Below are 22,113 nucleotides of genomic sequence, written 5' to 3' on the forward strand. Positions count from 1 at the left end.
AACTGACAGGTGATAATACCTGCCACGGATAAAGATCCTGTGTTGATGTCTTCAAGGTGTGATGACATTTAAGAAGGGGAGGGGGATGTGGTAGTCAGATGGGTTTGATGGCCAGTGGCCAGATAGCTCAATTGGTAGAGCACCTGACTAGAGATTCTGGGAGCCCGGGTTCACGATCTGGTCTGTTTCATTGCATTTTCTCTCTTCTACTCCTGTTACATTAGCATTCCTACTATGGAATTCATTTATGGAAGAAGATCCTAAACAGAATTCAATTATGGAAGAAGGGTGCATGAAACTTGTGAAGTCCTTGACCTTTATGGGTGGAAATACACAATACACTGCATACAAAGAGCAGAGTTCAGGATCCAAGGAATAAGACATGGTTAATAATCAGATCCCAAGGTTTGCTATCTTCATTTGGTTTTGTTTGGGGGGGGGGGGTCACAGAGCTAAAGGAGGCAATCTGGGAATTTGTCTTTGCTTTCCCACTGACCTCTTCAGAAATGTACACAAATTGAAATAAACACAAAAGAGCTAAATTTCCATGGAAACATGATTCACAAACGCATATTATGACTATATTTGCCAAATGTTCATTTATACTGCTTCTAATTTGGCGAAATACTGGAGTATTCAATGGTATTGTGACTTTCATTTTCCAACAACTGTCCTTTACATCTGTATCCAATTCCTCTTATACACAGATATAATGCTAAAATCAAATTAATATGATTTATTTGATCCAATGTATTAAACATGGTTCAGCTTTTGTTAAAATGGACAGCTTCATATCAAAAACAAGTAACAACTGGTTTCCATAGTAATAACAAATCTCAATGGTTTAAGAATATAAATAATTTACAAGTATCAAAATGTAGAACTCCAATGATTGATGAAATGGTAGACCACTATAGTAAATTGACTACCACTGTTGTACAAATTACAACCATTGCAAAATTACTTACAACCATTGTAAATTAATTACAATCATTGTAAAATTACTTACAACCATTGTAAAATTACTTAGTCATTGTAAAAGTACACTGCAATTACAACAATTGTAAAATTAATTACAACCATTGTAAAATTACTTACAACCCCTCTAGAACAAACTACAGCCATTGTATTACAATGAAAGAACACAACCTCAGAGAGCCATATCATGGCATCACAGAATAGCTAGAGTGGAACGGTGTATGACAAAGTAGTTCTGTGATCAAACAAAGCGCGTACATAGCCCTATCAATTCATGAATCATAAATCATTTACATAGAAGTACACACTGGCAATAATTGAGAACATATAGAGTATTGTGGAATCATCGAAACAAATTTTTTGGGGTCAAATACCCCTGATTGCTGAAATCTAATAATTTCATTGACAATTTGAGAATTACATTATGGTTATATTATTGTTCATTTAAGAAATTGATACAAATTTTATTTTTGAATATACATGAGGGTATGCATTTTCATGTTGGCATACTTCATGAAGTGTGTTGGCCCCTCATGAAAAGTATGCCGGTGTGAAGTGTTGCAGGCCATGCCTTCATGTATCTCCGAAAATTGAAATTCATTTCTTATATTTACATTCTACTTTCATTTCTGTCCGAATTCCCAATCATCAAAATAGAAGTACTATATTTATTTATCATCAACAACTGCAGCACATTCATGAGGAAATCTGGGAAGATATCAAATGCAAATACATTGAAAATGTAAATATATAGGTTGCAAGATAGTAGATAAACTTTGCCAATGGAAGAGATCTCAACACTATACAATGATTCCACAGTTATGAATTATGTGTTAAAAAATGGAAGAGAATGTATAGCCCTTTAACGATGGAAAAAATCAAGGTTTTATGAATCTTTCTATATATAACTACATATCTACTCTCCTGTTCTTAATGTTGAAACTTGTAGTTTGCCATTTGAAAAGTTGTGATAATATTGCTTTATATTTCATATAAACAGGCACAGTATTTAGTACATGTACTTGATAAATATATCACCATAAATCTAAATATAAAGATCGTTTGCAACATATATCCATAAAAATAATAACTAGAAATTAATTATGAGTACTATTCTAAATATAAAAAAATCTAAAAAAAAAAAAAAAAGAAAAAAAAGAAAAGAAAAAAAAAGAGTTAACTATGGAAACATATAAATATTAAAAAAACCAGTGTATTGTGGTATAGTGAAAGAGGAGTAACCCAATTAGACAGTTCTCCTTTAATCTCAATCATCTCTGAATTCTTAATTTATCTTCTCCCAAACAAAAATCTGCTAATTAAAATAACTAATACACATTGTATGACAAATGTATTTCATGCAACGAGGAAATCCAAATTTAATAATGAATGATAACACACATCTTAAGCCTTCCAACATGTGATAAAACACTGTTTTCCATTTTATGATATACAATGTTTTCCCTGTTGACACGGAGCTCTTCACTGTGGAGGCTGATAAAACACAGAGGTAGACCTATATGGACTAGAGATATAATAAAATAGAGGGACTGATTTAACGGGACAATTATCTATCAATGACTTCTGTAAAATAAATGAATGAATGCGTACCTTTGCATGCTTATATCTTGTATAACGGTACAAATTATTATCTAATCAATGACTTCTGTAAAATAAACGAATGAATGCGTACCTTTGCATGCTTATATCTTGTATAACGGTACAAATTATCTAATTAATGACTTCTGTAAAATAAATGAATGAATGCGTACCTTGGCATGCTTATATCTTGTATAACGGTACAAATATTTGACCATCAATTTGAACCTCCTTCAGATCATGCGTGACGTTTCTACCATTTTTTCTTAAATGATTTTTAATCTCCTTGATAAGAAGAGTTTTTGTATGACTTCCGAAATAGGTTTATAGTCTAAATTATAATAATATTACTATACTTCGTACATCGGTCTGGTCAGCTTAGAGGTTATAGATCTGACAACTATCTAGTAATGCAAGGGTCTCTGGTTTGATCCCAGATTGATCCAAAGATTTTTCTCCCCTTCTTTGCCACAATAACTTAGTAATGTCCATTTATACAACCTTTACATTTTTACTTGCCACAACCAGAAACTATCAAAATATACTATTAAAATCTAAAACATACCAGGTATCAAATTTACGCCAATTTTTTTGTAAAAACAAGATAAGAAGTGAAAGTGAAATATACCTGATGTCGTGAAAAATTATTTATTATTGAGAAATGTTGCGTATGATCTTGAAACTGTTGTTGCTCAGTTAAACTCACAGCCATTAATTATTTCCTAGTCCCTGTAGTGTTCAAGCTAGCTAGATTTCTTCTGAAAGACTGTTATACAATGCACCAGTTTTATTTTTCTGTAAATGTTTTTTTTTTTCATGTTAGAAATAAATTTTAATATGCAATTCAAGTTACTGAGCTCAACATCATATTATTTAAAAACAAATTAGAGTTATAAACCTTTGTTTGATGAACAGGTTATGTTAAAGGATTGCTGAAATACATGCTTTTGGTTAAATCATAATAAATAAGAAATGCATAAAACAAAGGATAAATTCAGATGTTAGAAAGAATTATTGCACACCAATCTACATGAAAAAAAACAAAAAAACAACCAACCCAAAAATTTCATTAACACAGTTTTGGATCACTGCCCTGGGTTTTCCTCTTCTCAAATAGATGTAACAAAAAAAGTAATTAAAATGGATTTGCAAGAATGTGTTTCCTTTTATACAAAGTTCAATACTGGGATAGGTCCTGCCCTTTATCAGCACTTCAGTAGTATCATGTGTTGCAGTGTCTGATTACATGATTAGCGGAATTAAGACCTCTTTGGTTTTCAGGGTTAAAACCCTTAGTGTGCTGCACTTCTAAGATTGCACAATCCCTTCTTTCAGTCACACTACACCATTCACTTTACTAAATGGCCTGGCAGTCTCTCTGTACACAGATTGTACTGTGTCTGTCTGTCTATCTGTTGACCCATCTCTTCATGGACTCCTCCCAGTCTGTATTGCTACTCTCCTCGTCGTCCGTCCGAATGTACGAGTCTGCGTCTGACTGGAGGTAGCTCTCATCATCTGTGGTGTGGGTGCTCGAGGTCATCCTGTTGGGCAGCTCCTGAGAAAAAGAGCAAGTCATCTAATAAGAAGGACAATACTGGTCAATTTCTACCTGTTCAGATAATCGGGTACCAGGTAGACGACAAATGACATGGTAGAGCAATGAAACCAATCTTAGTATTTGTATTTCTTAAGATATTTTTCCATGAATTTTCTCAAAACCAGTCTAGTGGTTTTCAAAATGATGATTTTATATTCTCATCCTAATTTTCTCACTACATGTATTTCCTTACCATGTTCTTTTGCAAATGTTTGAAGAATAATGATAACCCTATTAAAGGATGCCTTGTGCCAAGTTTGAGTGAAATTGACCAAGTGATTCTAAAGTCCAAAGTCAATCAATAAACACATGAATAGACTAACTCGGAAAAATGGCCTCTGTTAGTTACCTTGGGATGATTGTCGTAGAGCTCTGCATCGTCGTCACCCTGCTCAATGGAGTCCCCGTCCTCCGTTCCCTCTTGGTTGTTACTGGATGCCGAGGAATATGGCGGGACACTGTCTGTATGTGAGGTGTGGGAGGGGTGAGGAAGAGAGCTGTAGATAAAAAACTTCATTTCTATAAATGTTTTCCTTAACAGGCAAATAAAGTGCACACCCACCCCAAACCTTGCATGGGTACAATGATTTTTTGTTATGTAACTTTAAGATGGAAACAGTCCACAGGAAAGTTATGCAAGATGAATTTTCCACACAACAATACAAGTTCTAATTCTAACACCGTCCCACAGTAATAGCAAACACAGAAACTGATTTACACAACACATACCAACTTGATTCTTTCTACAGGTATAGCTTTACCAAGTTTTCAGGAATTTCAGATACATTTTTTTTAATGTATTTATTTTAGGGTTGTACGGTCGCTGTATCTATTTTAGGGTTGTACGGTCGCTGTATCTATTTTAGGGTTGTACGGTCGCTGTATCTATTTTAGGGTTGTACGGTCGCTGTATTTATTTTAGGGTTGTACGGTCGCTGTATTTATTTTGGGTTGTACGGTCACTGTATTTATTTTAGGGGTGTACGGTCACTGTATTTATCATACTAACAGATCTGTTTCACTGTCACTCTGATTGCTGCTCCTGTTCCGACGCGCCTTAAGCTGGGACAAAAAGTCCTGGTCCTGATCCATGTGGTGTAGAATTTCATCTTGCCAACTGTCCACCTCATCTTGTGATTCCACGATGTAGGCATCTGCCATCTCTAGGTTAGCTACAAAAACAGACTAGGTAATGAAATTTGTATCACAAATAGGAAGTGTTTGAAACGTGTGCAATATTCAGAAACTTTATTCTCTCTAATCTCATACCATCGTATAAAATAGACTTAAGAACTACTGAAGTGCTTTAATCTCATTGTAACCCTGATTTTAAAATTGGTACAGTATAACTTGGTTATAATGAACTCCTGGAGCCCGGGCCATTAGTTTACTTCATTATACGATGGCCCTCGAATCCGTATGAAAAAATGATTTATAACGAATTTGATAAGAGAGGGCAATTAAATTATACGGCATAGCTAACATCCCATGAATATTGATCATTTATGGAATAAAATTTAAACAAGATGTACTGTGAGCAATGCTCACTAAGAATACCCCCCGCTTACCCCAATCTCCCAAAGGGTGTTGTTAATAGGTATAAATTATCTCTTTCCTGAGTGTAAAAATATGGTATGCATTTGTAGAAGAAAATGGAAGATATAGTCCAAACACAAATCCATGGCATAAACCTATAATTTTGACCTTGAGATCAAAGGTCAAGGTCATAAAGAGGTCATGAATGTACATGACACATAGTCTCATGGTGATACACTCATGTCTTATGGTATGACTATGTCAAAACCCTATAATCAATTTTGACCTTGAGGTCAAAGTTCAAGGTCATATACAGGTCATGAAGGTACTCAACACATCGTCTCATGGTGATACACTCATGTGTCAAATATGATATGTCTATGTCAAAGAACAAAGAAGTTATGGCCCGGACACGAATCCATTGTAAAAAACCTGTAATTTTGACCTTGAGGTCAAGGGTCAAGGTCATATGGAGGTCATGAAGGTACATGACACATCGTCTCATGGTGATACACTCATGTGTCAAATATGGTATGCCTATGTCAAAGAACAAAGAAGTTATGGCCCGGACACGAATCCATTGTAAAAAACCTTTAATTTTGACCTTGAGGTCAAGGGTCAAGGTCATATAGAGGTCATGAAGGTACATGACACATCGTCTCATGGTGATCTACCTGTGAGCCAAATATGGTATGCCTAAGTCAAAGAACAAAGAAGTTATGGCCCGGACACGAATCTGCACAGACAGACAGACGGACGGACGGACAGACAGAGTGATTCCTATATACCCCCCAGAACTTCGTTCGGGGGGTATAATTACCATAACAAGAGGCCCATGGGCTACATCGCTCACCTGAGTCACCTTGGCCCATATATAAAGATTTTCCCTATACATTCGCATATAATATTTTGATCTCAATTGGGGATTCAACTTAACCCCGGGGGCCATGATTTTTACAAACTTGAATCAGCACTGTGACAGGAGGCTTTCCTGTAAATGTAAACGTCTCTGGTCCAATGGTTTTTGAGAAGATTTTAAAAGATTTTCTCTATATATTTGTATGTAAACTTTGATCCCCTATTGAGCCTCCCTACCACTGGGGGCCATGATTTTAACAAACTTGAATCTGCCCACAGGGGCTCGTCACGAAATTTTTGTCTTATTAAAATTTGACATCAATCATCTATTCTATTTTTACATGTGTAAATATAGAATAGAGAGGGTCAATTTGTGACGAGTCCTTGTGATCTGCCCTATATCAGAAAGCTTTCATGTAAATTTGCATTTTCCTGGCCCAGTGGTTCTTAAGAAGATTTAAAAAAAATTTCCCTATATATTTGTATAACTTTGATCCACTGTTGTGGCCCCATCCTACCTCCTGGGGTCATGATTTTAACAAACTTGAATCTACACAGCATCTTGTAAATTTCTACTTTCCTGGCTCGATCAGTGGTTCTTGAGAAGAAGTCGAAAATGTAAAAAGTTTATAGATGGACACAGAGGATGGACAACAGGTGATCAGAAAAGCTCACTTGAGCTTTCAGCTCAGGTAAGCTTAAAAACTACCCCCCCCCCCCCCCCCCCCCCAAAAAAAAAACCCAGGCAAGTACTTAAATCTTTTCTACTATTATTAGTGTAACCTTTCACTTCAGATTATCTACATAAAGAAATATGAAGAAAGTTGCCTTGGATCAAAAATAGCTTTGTTACATCCATAAATTTTCTTTATCCGTGTGTGTACTAGGCAAGTTTTAATGTAGTAATTAGGTGTCTGCAATCCTAGCAACCCTACATTTGTTTCCATGTCATGCCTGTAACCCTAGCAACCCTACATTTGTTTCCATGTCATGCCTGTATCCCTAGCAACCCTATGTTTGTTTCCATGTCATGCACGTAACCCTAGCAACCCTACGTTTGTTTCCATGTCATGCCTGTACCCTTCTAATTTCACACTTTACTTTTTCTGAGTTTTCAAAATTCTGTAATACTTTTTCTTTGAAATGAAAGTCTATCTCAAGTACCATAAATGGAGCATGTTTGCTGTGGCAATCAATGTCATAAATACAATATTACCCTGCAAATAATGATGCAACTACTCATTGAACAAAAACCTATTGCATGTGTTTTAAGGAGCATTCATTAAGCTTTGCTGTCGCTTTTAAGTATGTAACTTATATACATATGTATACTGTCATGGTCAACAGAGCTTACATACAATGTATGCTCCAATAGATAAGCTTGACACATGTACTAAGTGTTTCCATGTCTAAATTCACTACCTGTTGATAAAGCAAATACCCCAATATAAAAAAAAAAGGGGGGGATACCTTCCTGTCTGGCAATGTTGTCATCGTCTTCATCGCTGCTACTGGCCTCTGAAAGTAAGGAAAAATTTGAAAGTAGCAATTAAAAGAGGATTCTGAGATATATTCTGTCGAATTATAAGATATCCAGAGAATTAAAAGCCTTCTACCGGGGTATCTGAAAGTGATGGATGCATGTGTACATGGTTAATCTGGATGCCAATGATCTGAATGCTTCACTTTCTCAACAATTTTTTCATGTGATAAGAATCAAATTAAAAAAAAAAGTTTATTTGCAATTTTTGATAATTTTTTTTGTGTTCCTGGATCTGGCTGGGTCAGATTTTACTACAAAATGTTAATCTTCATTGGATTTTCTTTCCAGTCATCTTAATGGGAAATTCTTTTTGTAGGCAAATCTCTGACAATTTTAACAATGTGTAAATTGTAAAGAAATTGTAAGTCCTTGTCTGAGGGAAGCGCCATCACCTGATATTGTTAATATGTCCCTAACGAGGTGTTAATTTGATCCTTTCCTGATGGGTAGACATTCTAGTATCAATACATCGTATACCCCTGATCGACTAGATCAATCAGTTAATCTGGTGAACAACACTACCTTGTAAATATACATGTAACTGAACTTCTGTGTGCTGGCTAAGAGATGAAACCCATCAGCTCATTAAATTATGACAAGAATGCTATAACCTAAATGTTTTTACTTTAAATTTGTTTTTTTTGTTTTTACAATGGATAATAATGAATTACAACTGTTACAATATTACTATGCCAAACAATTCAGCTCCACAAACATATATCTATACACATCTTTTCATTGATTGGTTGTATTTGTTTAACATCCCTCTCGAGAATATTTCACTCATACGGAGATGTCACCATTCCGATGAAGGGCTGCAAAATTAAGGCCTGTGCTCGGGCGCTTACGGCCTTTCAGCAGGGAGGGATCTTTATCATGACACACCTTTTGTGACATGGGACCTCAGTTTTTGCAGTCTCATCCAAAGGACCACTATATTTTGTTGCCTCTTACGACAAGCAAGGGGTAATGAGGGTCTATTCTAACCTGGATACCCACGGGATTTGAATTTTGCTTGGAATTCTGTTCAGTATTAGCACATGAATGGTCGTAGGATACCCAAGATTTTGGATGCATCAAATGAAGTAGAATTTTACCGTGTATATGCGATATTTAATTTCTATTATTTGATCGAATAACAATGTAAATTGGTCATTAATACTGCACCATAAAAAGAAGTTTTTGAAGGATTTCAATTTTTGGGGAATTTTTTTTCATTGATTTTCACATGTTTTGTGGGAAAATTTTGTGGAAAATATGGGTTTTCACTTCACGCATCGATGAAGTCTTCCATCCAATTTTCCCTAGGATACTGCCATCAAGAAAAGAATTATAAGATTCATTTCTTAGATTCAAGCATTATATATAAAACTGATAATAATGTTCTCAAGGAAACAAAAGTTACCTCCTAACATGGAAAGAGTTGAAGGATATGAACAGACAGAATCATAACGATAGCACACTGCCAGGGCCTTAATTACATGGCCTACATAATGAGATAATTTCTTGGTTGAATTACCCAAGTTAATGTGGCTTATGGTCTCTAAACCTTTACCTGAGTTGAGTTCTTTGACCAGTGAGGACATTGCACTGGTGACCGAGTCAGCAGCACACATGAGGTCATTCCGGATCAGTCTGACATTCTCGACAGGTCCCGGGTTGTAGAACGCCTGATGGACTTCACCCCCCACCCCTGCCAACATAGAGGACTCCATGGCCGGAGTGGTGGGAACACTTGGGGCTGCGTACCGGTCAGGGAGGGATTGGGACTGGGTCTGGTGGTGGGGGGTAGAGTCTGTGGGTACTGTTCGTGGGGAAGTGGGGTGAGTCTGAAATAAAAAACCAAATCCACATTTCCAGTTACAAGTAACCAAGAAAGAAAGCATCATCACATGAGCATATTTCTAAAAATTTCAAAAGATGAAACAAATCAATCAAACTTGAAGTAATTTAATGGAAAGTGTTACAGATTGAACAGCATTTTATCATACTGAGAGAAAACTCATTCAAAACCTGAAGAAAATAATGCTAATGTCATAAATGATAGATGGCCAAATTCTGAAATGTTTGTTTAAATGTCACGAGCTACTCGACTGTGTCATATGTTCACAATAAAACCTCTCATTACGTCAGCCACAAGACAAGAGAAATACATTTCAAACCTGAAATCAATACCTGTATGAAAATATTTCAATTGATCTTCATTTAATAGCTTATTAAAATGAATTCTGTTTATCCATAATTGAGTATGGTTTTGATTAAAAGTGAGATTTCCTTCTACGTCTCGGTGATTAGACGTGCTAAAAAGTGAGGACCTTCATTTATTTTTTATGTTTTATAATAAGGCATTATAATTATAACATTCTCATACATATACAATAGGTATCAAGAGGCCCATGGGCCACATTGCTCAGCTGAGTATTGTAAAAAAACAAAAATTAGATCCCAATTATGGCCCCGCACTTGTTTTTGGGATTATGCAGTGAGCAAACCTGAATCTGTACTGCAAGTATACCAGGCTAGGCTGCATGCATATCAATTAAGAAATTGTATTCGTGTATGTAAATATTTTCTTTTGAGGAATATCTTTTACGAAATTTTTCTTTACATTTCTACATATAACTTTGAAGCTTTGTGGCCCTGCCCATGGTTTGCACAGATTACAGACTTCATAAGGAACCTTTCATATAAGTCTGGGTTTTTTTGGTTTAGTAATTTTTAAGAACTTCCCCTTAATTCTCCCTGTGGAAGAGGGCATGACCCTACACTTTTACAAATATGAATACTCTTCACCCAAGGACATTTTGGTGTGATTTAAACTGGACCAGTGGATATTGAAAAGATTGCAGCTGAGAGACTAACACACAGGCAGTTGCCACACAAAAGGAGTGAAGCTTGACCTCTTTCTCAGATGAAATAAAAAATATGAGGCCTATGGGACACAGCTCACCTGATTCACTTTGCCTACACAGATTTAAAGACCCAATTTTAAGTTAACACCTCCAAATGGTAAGCCTCCTGTCATTCCAACATTTAACAATAGATCTCAGGTGGAGTGACATCTGCAGAGACTGGTCTGGAGGGACCCCAGAGAGGTGTTTTGATAGCAATAACAGTCAATTAGTACAGGCATTCTTTAGATCTTGAGGAAGCCCAGTATACCAGTTTTTTTTTTATAGCATGGACCTGTTCACAACTGCTATTTTCTCACAATTTTTAACAATGCAATTTTAATATAATTGTATTCTTTTCTCCTCTATATACTTGTACATGTATTATAAATTACACAATCAGAAATCAAACAATACTTTGCACATTAATTTCAATATACAAACACTATATCACCACTGAAACTCTGAAGACGCCCCTGAGACATGTCCTGTGTATATCAAAAGTATACATAACCCCCTGATCTTTTGGTCAGGTAAATTCCAGGTAAATAACAATGACCATAGATGAGTTCCGCCCACATCCAGTGATCCGTGAAGAAACCATATGGTATTATTTTTGGGTCTTACGTGCCATTTATCTTAAATTAAGGGACAACATGGTTACTTATATACATCCCCTTGTAAATTAAGGGACAACATTGTTACTTACATCCCCTTGTAAATTAAGGGACACTGTTTATCCTTTTTACACAAATGCTTTGTGACAAGTTTGCTTAAAAATCAGCACCGTGACTCTTGAGTTAACGTTTAAACTGTTAAAACTGTACATAAGAAACCGTCAAATAGACATGTAGGGATAATAACGATCAGATAAGCTGCCAAGAAGCATTGATTCCGGTGAGCTAATGATGGTCTCATTAAACACCTACAGGTCAATTTCACACATCATATTCCACGATGAAACAGAAAAATAAAAAACAACAAAACCCACGGATTACACAACAGAGAAATCTGAAGTGTTTTATTATTTCTTCTTCTTGTCAATAGATAATCATTATCAACACATGAATCTTTAAAAAAAACCAACCCAATACACTCAACCCATCAATAATCTATGATATTCTAAAAGAAAGGTCAAATAAGCTTTAAACATTAATCCTTAAGGCAAATCATACATACACAATCAAATGTTGGATTTATCAAATGTGAACCATTCTCTAAATATATCACAAAATAGCAATTTGGCAACAGATTTAGAAGGGGGAATAATATTAAAATGATGCTGAGATACAATGACAGCAGCTCTATGAAAATTCAGTTATTGTCGCACATTATCACACAGTGTTCTATGCATGAGTAACCTTATCACGTCCTTTGAAATAAAAAATTCCGCATCAATACTTAAGGACTTAAAACAAGGAGTTCTTTCATCAGTATTTCTACATGCTAGCGGCAGATGAACGGAAGGTGAGCACTCCTTGCAAGTCTGTCATCAGTCTCTGTGTAATTCAAACCGCCTATACTGCCAGACCTCGGAGACAATCATCACTCAAAGAACCGCACCGACCCAAACTGCTAGAGGAAAATCCACTAATCTATAACTCCTGATTAATTCAAAAACTTATTTCTACTAGGTTTTGAAATCAGAATCTGCCACTATTACATAGGCTAATATCTATATCCCTAGGGACCTGATCCCGCCGCTGGTGTGTCCAGGGGTCTGTCTTTATCCCTTTTTTTTTTTTTTTTTTTAAGTCTTTAAAGGATTTATGAGACGTACTGATCACTGTTTATTATCTTCACTTGTTCATAGATCTCTCCATAAAAAAAATCTTGTGTATTTTACCAATCTGAAGAGAAATTTTCCTAAAATATACCAGTGGCTGTCTTGTGATCCTTTTTTTTTTTTACTACTTCAACAAATCTACAATTTTGTGTGTATCACTTCTTTTAACACCCTCCTTCATACATCTAAGCACATTTACAAGCCTTTATAGCAACAAATATTTGATTATTCAATTTCTGAAAGTACTAGATATCAATTATTCCATGGAATTATTAAATTAATCAAGCATGATTGTCCACAAAAATAAGAGCTGCCTGTCTCGTTCCACATGGATGATAAAAATCACCTTCTGAAGACATTCCTGGCAATGCAGGCTATACTTCTGTGTCGCAAGAATGTATCATATATCCCCAATTGGACATTTACTGTCAATACTTATAAACAGATTGCCCTGTGAGCTTTGTAGATAGTGTATCCAATGAAGTTGAGAGGGGAGGGGCTGTGTTATGACTATTATGCAACTGCAGACATGTCATTCTCTTATAGGTTCTAAAACATGTCAAATGAAAAAAATAAAATACAAAAGATTATACCTATATTGCTTTGAAGCTAATCATTGTGTATTGAAATAAGAAAATCCATATTTAGTGTCTTTCCTAGTTCCCTATATTTGTGACTGTTAAATATGTCCACAGCATGTTGCACAGTTGCCAACTAACCCGATTTTGTCGAGTACGTTACATCTGATTTTTCGACCTGTAACTCGATTATTTTTTATGACCCAACGGGTCATACCTTTCACTCAATTTCTGGGTTTGGTTTTGTAAATTAGTTTGCACGTGTAATTTCCAGTTTGCAACACACACTTGGATCTATGTAAACAATGCCGATGATCATGTACTGTACATTATAGATATTAAGTTATCAAAGCAGGTGTTAACAATTATCTGTGAGTTGTTTTCACAAATAGGGGATTGAAGTTTATATGCAAAATGGCTTCCACCATGAAGAGATCCTATCAGGATCAGCAGACACACCAACAAAAAGAAAATGATACTTATGTACCTACAAACAAATCTGGAAAAAAACTACTTTACATGGATAAAAAAAGTTACTGATTGATGACAGCATGAAGCTTATTGTCCATTGTGTAACTCGAACTTGTCTATCAGGTCTGGATCTAAATATAATCTGACAACACATTCCAAATGCAAAATCATGTAAAAAATACTTAACACAAAAGTCATCTATAATTACTGTCGTAATTCTTGCCATCATCTTCAAATGTTACCGTATACACTCGCCTATAAGTCGGATTTTAGGGAGTTAAAAATTGGTCCAAAACTCTACATCCGACTTATAAGCGAGTCCTAAAAAGATTAGCATTTCTCTGGACAGCGTAATTTTTCATACAACTTCGTACTCCAACGATTATCGTGATTAACATTGACTGGAAATATTATATTATTCATGTATTCTAGGATTATATACATAAAGTACAAGTATTTACATATTTTAATGATTTTATATTATTGAAATTGATTTGTTGAGAAAATGAATAAATATCAGCGCATTTCACAAAAATATTATTTGAAACAGAGTTGAAAACGTTAGAGCATTGATTTGAAATTATCAACTGATTCTTGAAAATAAGTTACACCGACTTATAAGCGGGTCAATGGAATATCCCTCCAAAATAGCCTACAAAATATACAACCGACTTATAGGAGAACCGACCTATAGGCGAGTATGTAGGGAAAATTCACACTGAATTCGGATCTGAACTAAAATGCCCTCTTATTACGTAAATTTAATAAATCTATGTCCTAACTGTTTTGTATATATCAGTCTTAAAAAATTTAAAATGTGCCACTATCAGTTACAATGTTTTTCTTTAATGAAATTGTACATATTACACATTTTTGTTACAAATATTTTTTAAATATAAACACTTATCACACAAAATCCTAATAAATATGTAGTGAATGCCGTTACACATTATGACCAGATTTTTTGTCTTCCAAAAGGGTCATGACCCTCTTTTTACACGTTGGAGTTTTGCAACTATGTTATGTTGACTTATTAGATGATTAAGTTGACCTGTCAGATGATTATGTTGACTTATTAGATGATTAAGTTGACCTGTCAGATGATTATGTTGACTTATTAGATGATTAAGTTGACCTGTCAGATGATTAAGTTGACCAGTCAGATGATTATGTTGACTTATTAGATGATTATGTTGACCTTTCCGATGATTATGTTGACTTGTTAGATGATTTAGATTGTTATGCTTACTTGTCATATAATTAATATGCAAACATTTTAGGTGATTATACTAACTCGCCAAATGATTAAGCTGACTTGTCAGATAATGATGTTGACTTGTCAGATAATGATATTGACTTGTCAGATACTGATGTTGACTTGTCAGATAATGATGTTGACTTGCCAACATACAAGCATGGTAATGTCCATTTGAGCCATCCATTCACCCACATATTTTATGGTAAGTCAAAATCATCATCTCACAAGTCAACTTTAACCATGTGACATTACAAGCCATTATTATAATGGCAACTGCAATACATAATAATCATCTATAGAGAAATGGTAAATTGATTGATTGAATATTGTTTTACGTCCCTCTTGAGAATATTTCACTCATTTGGAGACGTCACCACTGCCGGTGAAGGGCTGTAAAATTTAGGCCTATGCTTGGCGCTTATGGCCATTGAGCAGGGAGGGATTTTTATCATGCCATACCTGCTGTGACACAGGACCTCAGTTTTTGCGGTCTCATCCGAAGGACCGCCCCATTTAGTCGCCTCTTACGACAAGCAAGTACTGAGGACCTATTATAACCTGGATCCCCACGACACGGAGGCAGATGCCCCCAGATTTTACCTTCAACAGTTTTATGAGTCCTTTGAGCTGCATCCTAGAGTTTACCTCTAGCAGTTTCTAGATTCCCTTGAGCTAGCTGCAATAATGTAGCCCTATCCGATTTCTTTTATTCTGACGTTTTCTCCCAAAAAAAATCGGAGAGGGCTACATTATTGCAGCTACCCTTGAGCTGCCTCCTAAATTTTATCTTACATAGTTTTCAGTTTCACAAGATCCTTGATCGAGCTGCATCCTAGAGTCTGCTTTACACAGTGTATAATGAACTGCTTTACACAGCTTTACAAGTCTCTGGAGCTGAATATTAGATTTTACCTTCAGCAGTTTCATGAGTCCCTCGAGCTGTACCATGAGTTCCTTCCTGCTGTCTTGGAGAGACGACATTCTTGACTCGAGCTCATCTTTCCGCTGCCTGAGCTGTCGTAATTCTGCCAGTAGCGTTGGGTTATACTGTGCAGTTTCTGTACAAATGGCATGAGCCTCTTGCTCTGACCGCAGTCGGTAGATTTCCCTCATAATCTCCCTGAAGAAAATAAAAATTACAGGGTTTAGTCTTAATGTTATACACCTTGTCACTTTTTCTGCTCCTTTTATGAATCAAAATAAAATGATGTTTGATACAGTTGAGGCTTTTTGACTATTCCTCTACTCATTAAGCCACACAAGTTAACACACCTAAGCTTAAAATCTTTGTCTAGATATAGAATTTCAACAGCATCAACCATGGGCCACATCGCTCACATGAGTTACCTTGGCCCATATCTGAAGACTTTCCATATACATTTGTATGTAAAACCGTTGTCCGTATTGTGGCCTCAACCTACCCCTGGAGGCCATGATTTTTACAAACTTGAATCTGCACTATGTCAGGAAGCTTTCATGTAAATGTCAACTTCTTAGGCCCAATGGTTCTTGAGGAGAAGATTTTTAGAGATTTTCTCTATATATTTCTATTTAAAACTTTGATTCCCTATTGTAGCCCGAACCTATCCCCAGAGGCCATGATTTGAACAAACTTGAATCTGCACTATGTCAGGAAGCTTTCATGTAAATCCTAGCTCTTCTGGCTCATTGGTTCTTCAGAAGATCTCTAAAGACTGTCCCTATATATTTCTATGTAAAACTTTGATCCACTATCGTGGCCCCATCTTACCCACGTGGGCCATGATTTGAACAAACTTGAATCTGCATTATGTCAGGAAGCTTTTATGTAAATGTCAGCTCCTCTGGCCCAGTGGTTCTTAAAAAGAAGATTTTTAAATGACCCAGGGTATCCTAATTTTACATTTTTAACATTCTCTCCCCTTTGAAGGGGACATGGCCCTTCATTTGAACAACTTGAACACCCTTCACCCAAGGATGCTTTTGGCCAAGTTTGGTTGAAATTGACCCAGTGGTTCTGGAGAAGATGAAAATGTGAATAGTTTACAACTGAAACTGTTTTTATTTGATTTAACGCCTAATTTTACACAAAGTATTCAATGGCGTTGTACATGTATAATATAAAAAGCTTTAAAAGAATAAACAATACATCATATACATGCAAACACACTCTACATATACTAAACTAAAAACATGTGCATTAAAACTGTCTAAACAAATGTGTTTTCAATTTGGCTTTAAAAGTATGTAAAGATTTGGACTGTCTTATTTTAGCCGGTACACTGTTCCACAGTCTCGGACCAATGGTTCCGAAACTTCTATCACTGAAAGTTTTACGCTTGTTAAAAGGAACAATGTAGCAACTCTCAGAAGATTGAGCGGAGCGCAACTTTTTATTTGGTACCTGTTTCGTTAAAAGTTCTGTTAAATACAATGGCGCTTCGCCCACATGACACTTATACATGAAGGTCAATTATTTAAATTAATGATATTCTAGAATCGATAGGTAACCAATGTAGGTCAATGAGAGCATCCCTAGAGCTGTCAAATTTCTTACGATTTAATATTAGTTTCGCACCCATGTTTTGGATTCTTTGCAATTTACATATTTCAGTCTTTGCTATGCCGTATAAAATCACATTACAATAGTCCAAATGAGAAATTACTAAAGATAAAACCAAAATTTTTGTAGCTTCCTTTGTCAAATATTTGCGTATACTTTTAATCCTAAGATAATTGATCATAGCTGTTTGGCATTTCCTTTTTATATGTTCTTTAAAAGTTTCATCCAAATATGCACCTAAGTATCTTATATAACGTTCTGGTTCAATTTCATCACCATTAATGTTAATAACTTTGTGTGCTACGTTTATCCAGTTGCCTCCTGCTGCCAAATAAAATGAATTCGGTCTTTGATGTGTTCATTTTCAGTTTATTTGCATTCATCCAATCGTTAATGATTTCAGCACATTTTTCAAGTTCTCAGATGGCTTTGGTTTCGTTGTGAATGGAGGTAGGGTTAAACCGTTTATTTGCAGTATGATCATCCGCAAATCCATAGACCGAAATTGTCGGAGGAATAATGTTGAGCAATGTACCCGCATACGTAAGGTACAACCATGGACCTAAGCAGCTCCCCTGCGGAACACCACACTGTAACTGACGCAGTGATGATGATGTAGAATTAATGCACACTCGGTTGTACGTATGAATCGACCCAAGTCAAAGCCGAGTCAGTAACACCGTATTGTTTTTTGAGCACATCAATAAGTATTTGATGATCCACTGTATCAAATGCGGCGCTGAGATCGATCGCTATGGGAGCCGTAACTTCCCGTTTCTACAATTGCATCTAACAAATCATTCACGAGTCTCAACAGAGCAAATTCGCAAGAATGAAAATGGTGATATGCAGACTGGTTTTTTGGAAGGAGTTCATGGTCATTAACATGCTGGTTTAGTCTGATTCTGGCGACGACAACAGACAAATTTTGATCAGAAAAGCTCACTTGAGCCTTTGGCTCAGGTGAGCTAAAAACTGGTCAGATGCCAGTCAACAAGGACCTCTTAGAGTGAAATAGTGTAGAGGAGGGTCATTTTGATAATTACACTTCTAATGACCTTTGGTAATGTTCATTATACACTTTTAGGTCACAAGCAGCCATTAATTGTTTCAGGTATGACCCTGGAATAACTAACTGCATTAGGATAGCTTACTTTCATTGATTGCACAGAAATTTCAGGTGCTTGTGAGAGTAAAGCATGCTAGCGATATCGCATGTTACTAAATGTGAAGAATTCCTTACAATTTGATTAATTTCAGTCCCATATTGCATGAATGATGGGATTCAATAACAGCAGACATTAGAGTTTTATTGACATGTGATGGTAAGACTCTGTATATATTGTAGGTTAACAGAAAATAGCGTATCTTAAAAAGGATATTGGGTGCACATAAATTAGACATGTTAGTGATGATTTACATAATGAATTCATGAATGACATCATAAACTCATAAACTGTTAGAATTCGGGCCAAAATAGACTGTTGTTGAATCTATAGTCCTTTTGTCGATTTTCAAAGGATACGTGTGCATGAATTTGATCAAAAAAGCCCCCCAAAACACAAAAACTGTAAGATTTATTTAAGTAGACTCAGCTGAGTTATATCTACCATACATGATATACCCCCCCCCCCCCCCTCAATTTATTTAAGTTAAGTTGCTTTCTCAAAATCTAGAAGTAATAAAAGCCCAGGAATTTCTTCTTCTTAAGTAAACTGCATAATGTCATATATCAACCGTGTATTTTCACCAATATATCTATTGCTAATGAAACCAGTTTGGTCTGTATTCATAAGTTTACTAATATGTATTTTAAATCTATTGGCAATAGAACCTGAAGCTATTTTATATACTGTGTTTAACAATGTTATTGGACGCTCATCTAAATCTTCAATGTTTTTATTATTGTCAGGATTAGCATTTAGATTTTGATAAAAAGACTTTGTTTCTTTCAAAATTTTATGTTGTTCTACTATTATATTCCCATCATCAATTTCTAGTTTGGGGGTTATTTTACTTGTAAAATTTCTAGATTCTAGAGAACAAAAATAATGTGTGGGTTTCTCCACCTCTTCTAGCCATTTAGCTCTACTTCTTATGTACTGCCCTTGTAATTTATGTTTTCTTAAATTTTCTAAATTTTGTTTTTTGATTTCTAAATTGGCCAAAAGTACCATAATTCTATCAAAGTACAAATTTGAGAAGTCAAAATTAAACAATTAATTATTCTCATTGTTATAAGATTTTCCACAATTTAATGGAAGCATTCTCAATTTTTTTTTAAAATGAGAAAAAAAAAAATCAAAGTTCTATAACTCTGTTTTTGAATGATGCATTAAATAAAAAGAGGGACATTTACCCCAAATGGAAAGTAACAAAGTAAAGTATCACTAGTCCTATATACTGCTGGTATATTCAAACTCAAAACAAACCCATGACCCCCCCCCCCCCCCCCCCCCCCCGCCCGTTAAAACAAACCCATGACCCCCTCCCCCCCTCTTATCCTCGATGATTTGGATTGAATGTACATGATGCCTTTGATACAACCGAGCTTAATGTTGCTTATGTTAACATACAACCGCAGTGAAAGTGAGTTTTGATTGATTGTTTTGCCGTTTTCTACCACACTCAATTATCTGGTGGCGCCCAGTTTTATATTTGTGGAAGAGAGAACCCAGATACAATGTACCTGGAAAGAGACCACTGACCTTCAGAAAGTAAACTGGGAAACTTCCTCACTTACTGGCACGAGCGGGATTCGAACCCGCGCTGACCAGAGGTGAGAGGCCATGTGATTTTGAGCGCGATTAGTGAAAGTGGGCTCCCATATCTTTACTGCAAGGTCCTAATCATGATCATACAAGCTGAAACTTAAATCTGTAGTCATAAGCAATTATAAATATTATTTCAATCTGCTCAGTCTTTGATCAATCTTAGGTTATCTCAAAGCTGATGACTCTCGCTTTAATATACTTGTCAAAGAAATCAAAGCTTCAATCTGGGATTATTGGTTGTCAGTCTCAATCCAAGTTCACTGGAAATTGAAAAGAAGGCTTTGTTTCATCTTATCAAACACGACGATACAAGTTTTAAACATTTATGATTCTTCATTATATTTTTAAATTAACTGTAAGCCTCACTAAAACGAGGTATCTGCATTATTTATAGCATATTTCAATAGATCAATAATTTTTTTTAGCTTCATTGGAAAGTCACATTTTTTAAATTTAAAGGTCTCCATATAATTTTTCTTCATGTTTTGATGCACTGCTGCATTATCAGCACAATCCAGCATTTTACTAAATCACATCCAATAAACAACATCCCCCCCCCCCCCAAAGAGAGAGACCAAAACCAAAAATTAACAAATTTTTGCAAGGTTCCACAAGAAGCATTCAAACATAAATTGGTCTTTGGGAGTATTGGTTTAATCATCACAATGGAGTCATTTTACAGTAAATACACAAAACTAATAATAATACATCGGCCTCTTTAGAAAAAATGAAAATGCATACAGACAATTAGCATGCACTTTTCTTCAGAACACAGAGTGAGTTTGTTACATTTTTTTCTTGAATGAAATCAGAACTTGGCCAAGGTCGTTACAACCTCTAAACCAGAATGTTGCTCTATGGCAAACTGTAGAACTCCGAGTCTCTCACTTCCTGTAAACACACATCAGTCGCTGAAACTTAAATTTCAAAGGAGCTGCAAAATATAATACTCCATTTAATCAACAAATCTCTGAGACTAGAGGCATTGAAATAACAAGGCTACTAACCAATTTCTCAGCCCCAGAGGGCCTGATAACTCGATGAAAATCAAGAATGAACAACTAACTTTAGTGACATTTAAGGACGACAAATTTAATTCAATTTTTGTTTAGCATTAAAATCTGCTAGGCACAATTAGGCAACAGGTTTAGTATTGTAATTCCTACAGTCTTAATGAAATCAAGTTTTTTGACACATGCCCTTCGGATAGATGGGATCCACCAATTACAACAACCCCGACACCAATTTACATGCCAACAAAAACATCCGAGAAAAAAATCTAGTCTTAAAGTAATTCTATTCTTATTTGCATTGTATATAAGTTGCCCAATGCAAAATGGATCCTTACGATAAAAATGATTAAATATAAATTTTCTGATGTATACATGTAGGAGACATATATGACGAAGATTAGGAACATCCCTGTCTCGTATTCTCTCCTAGCCCACAGTGCTGCGGCAAAAAATTCATACTCCGACTTAAATCATGTAATATCTTAATATATTAGAGATACCAAGTTCAAACTTTCTACATGTAAATTCTATCAACAAAACAATATATATATCACGTCAAAATGAAAGGAATTCAGCGCAATTTTAAAACTTGACCCAAAATCGGTGAGATTTCAACAAATGTTTACCATGTCTATATTCTTGCTAATATTACATGTATATGAGCTTATCAAATCATTTCATAATTT

At 35.5% G+C, this 22,113-nt stretch overlaps 1 protein-coding gene across 6 annotated transcripts in view; it reads right to left on the reverse strand.

Moving 5' to 3' along the window:
• Nucleotides 1-721: 721 nt before the first annotated feature.
• Nucleotides 722-22,113, reverse strand: part of LOC125669436 (dystrobrevin beta-like) — an 86,398-nt gene continuing 65,006 nt past the window's right edge. For all 6 annotated transcript variants that reach the window (XM_056163758.1, XM_048903923.2, XM_056163756.1 and 3 more), the window contains 6 exons: nucleotides 16,011-16,218; nucleotides 9,670-9,943; nucleotides 8,042-8,089; nucleotides 5,187-5,349; nucleotides 4,527-4,674; nucleotides 722-4,135 (listed from right to left, as the gene is read on the reverse strand). In XM_056163758.1, coding sequence (XP_056019733.1) covers nucleotides 3,986-4,135; nucleotides 4,527-4,674; nucleotides 5,187-5,349; nucleotides 8,042-8,089; nucleotides 9,670-9,943; nucleotides 16,011-16,218 — 991 coding nt within the window. In that variant the 3' untranslated portion in view covers nucleotides 722-3,985. The remainder of the gene's footprint in view (nucleotides 4,136-4,526; nucleotides 4,675-5,186; nucleotides 5,350-8,041; nucleotides 8,090-9,669; nucleotides 9,944-16,010; nucleotides 16,219-22,113) is intronic.

The sequence above is a fragment of the Ostrea edulis genome, chromosome 4 (genome assembly GCF_947568905.1).
Source record: "Ostrea edulis chromosome 4, xbOstEdul1.1, whole genome shotgun sequence".
In the NCBI taxonomy this organism is placed as follows: domain Eukaryota; kingdom Metazoa; phylum Mollusca; class Bivalvia; order Ostreida; family Ostreidae; genus Ostrea; species Ostrea edulis.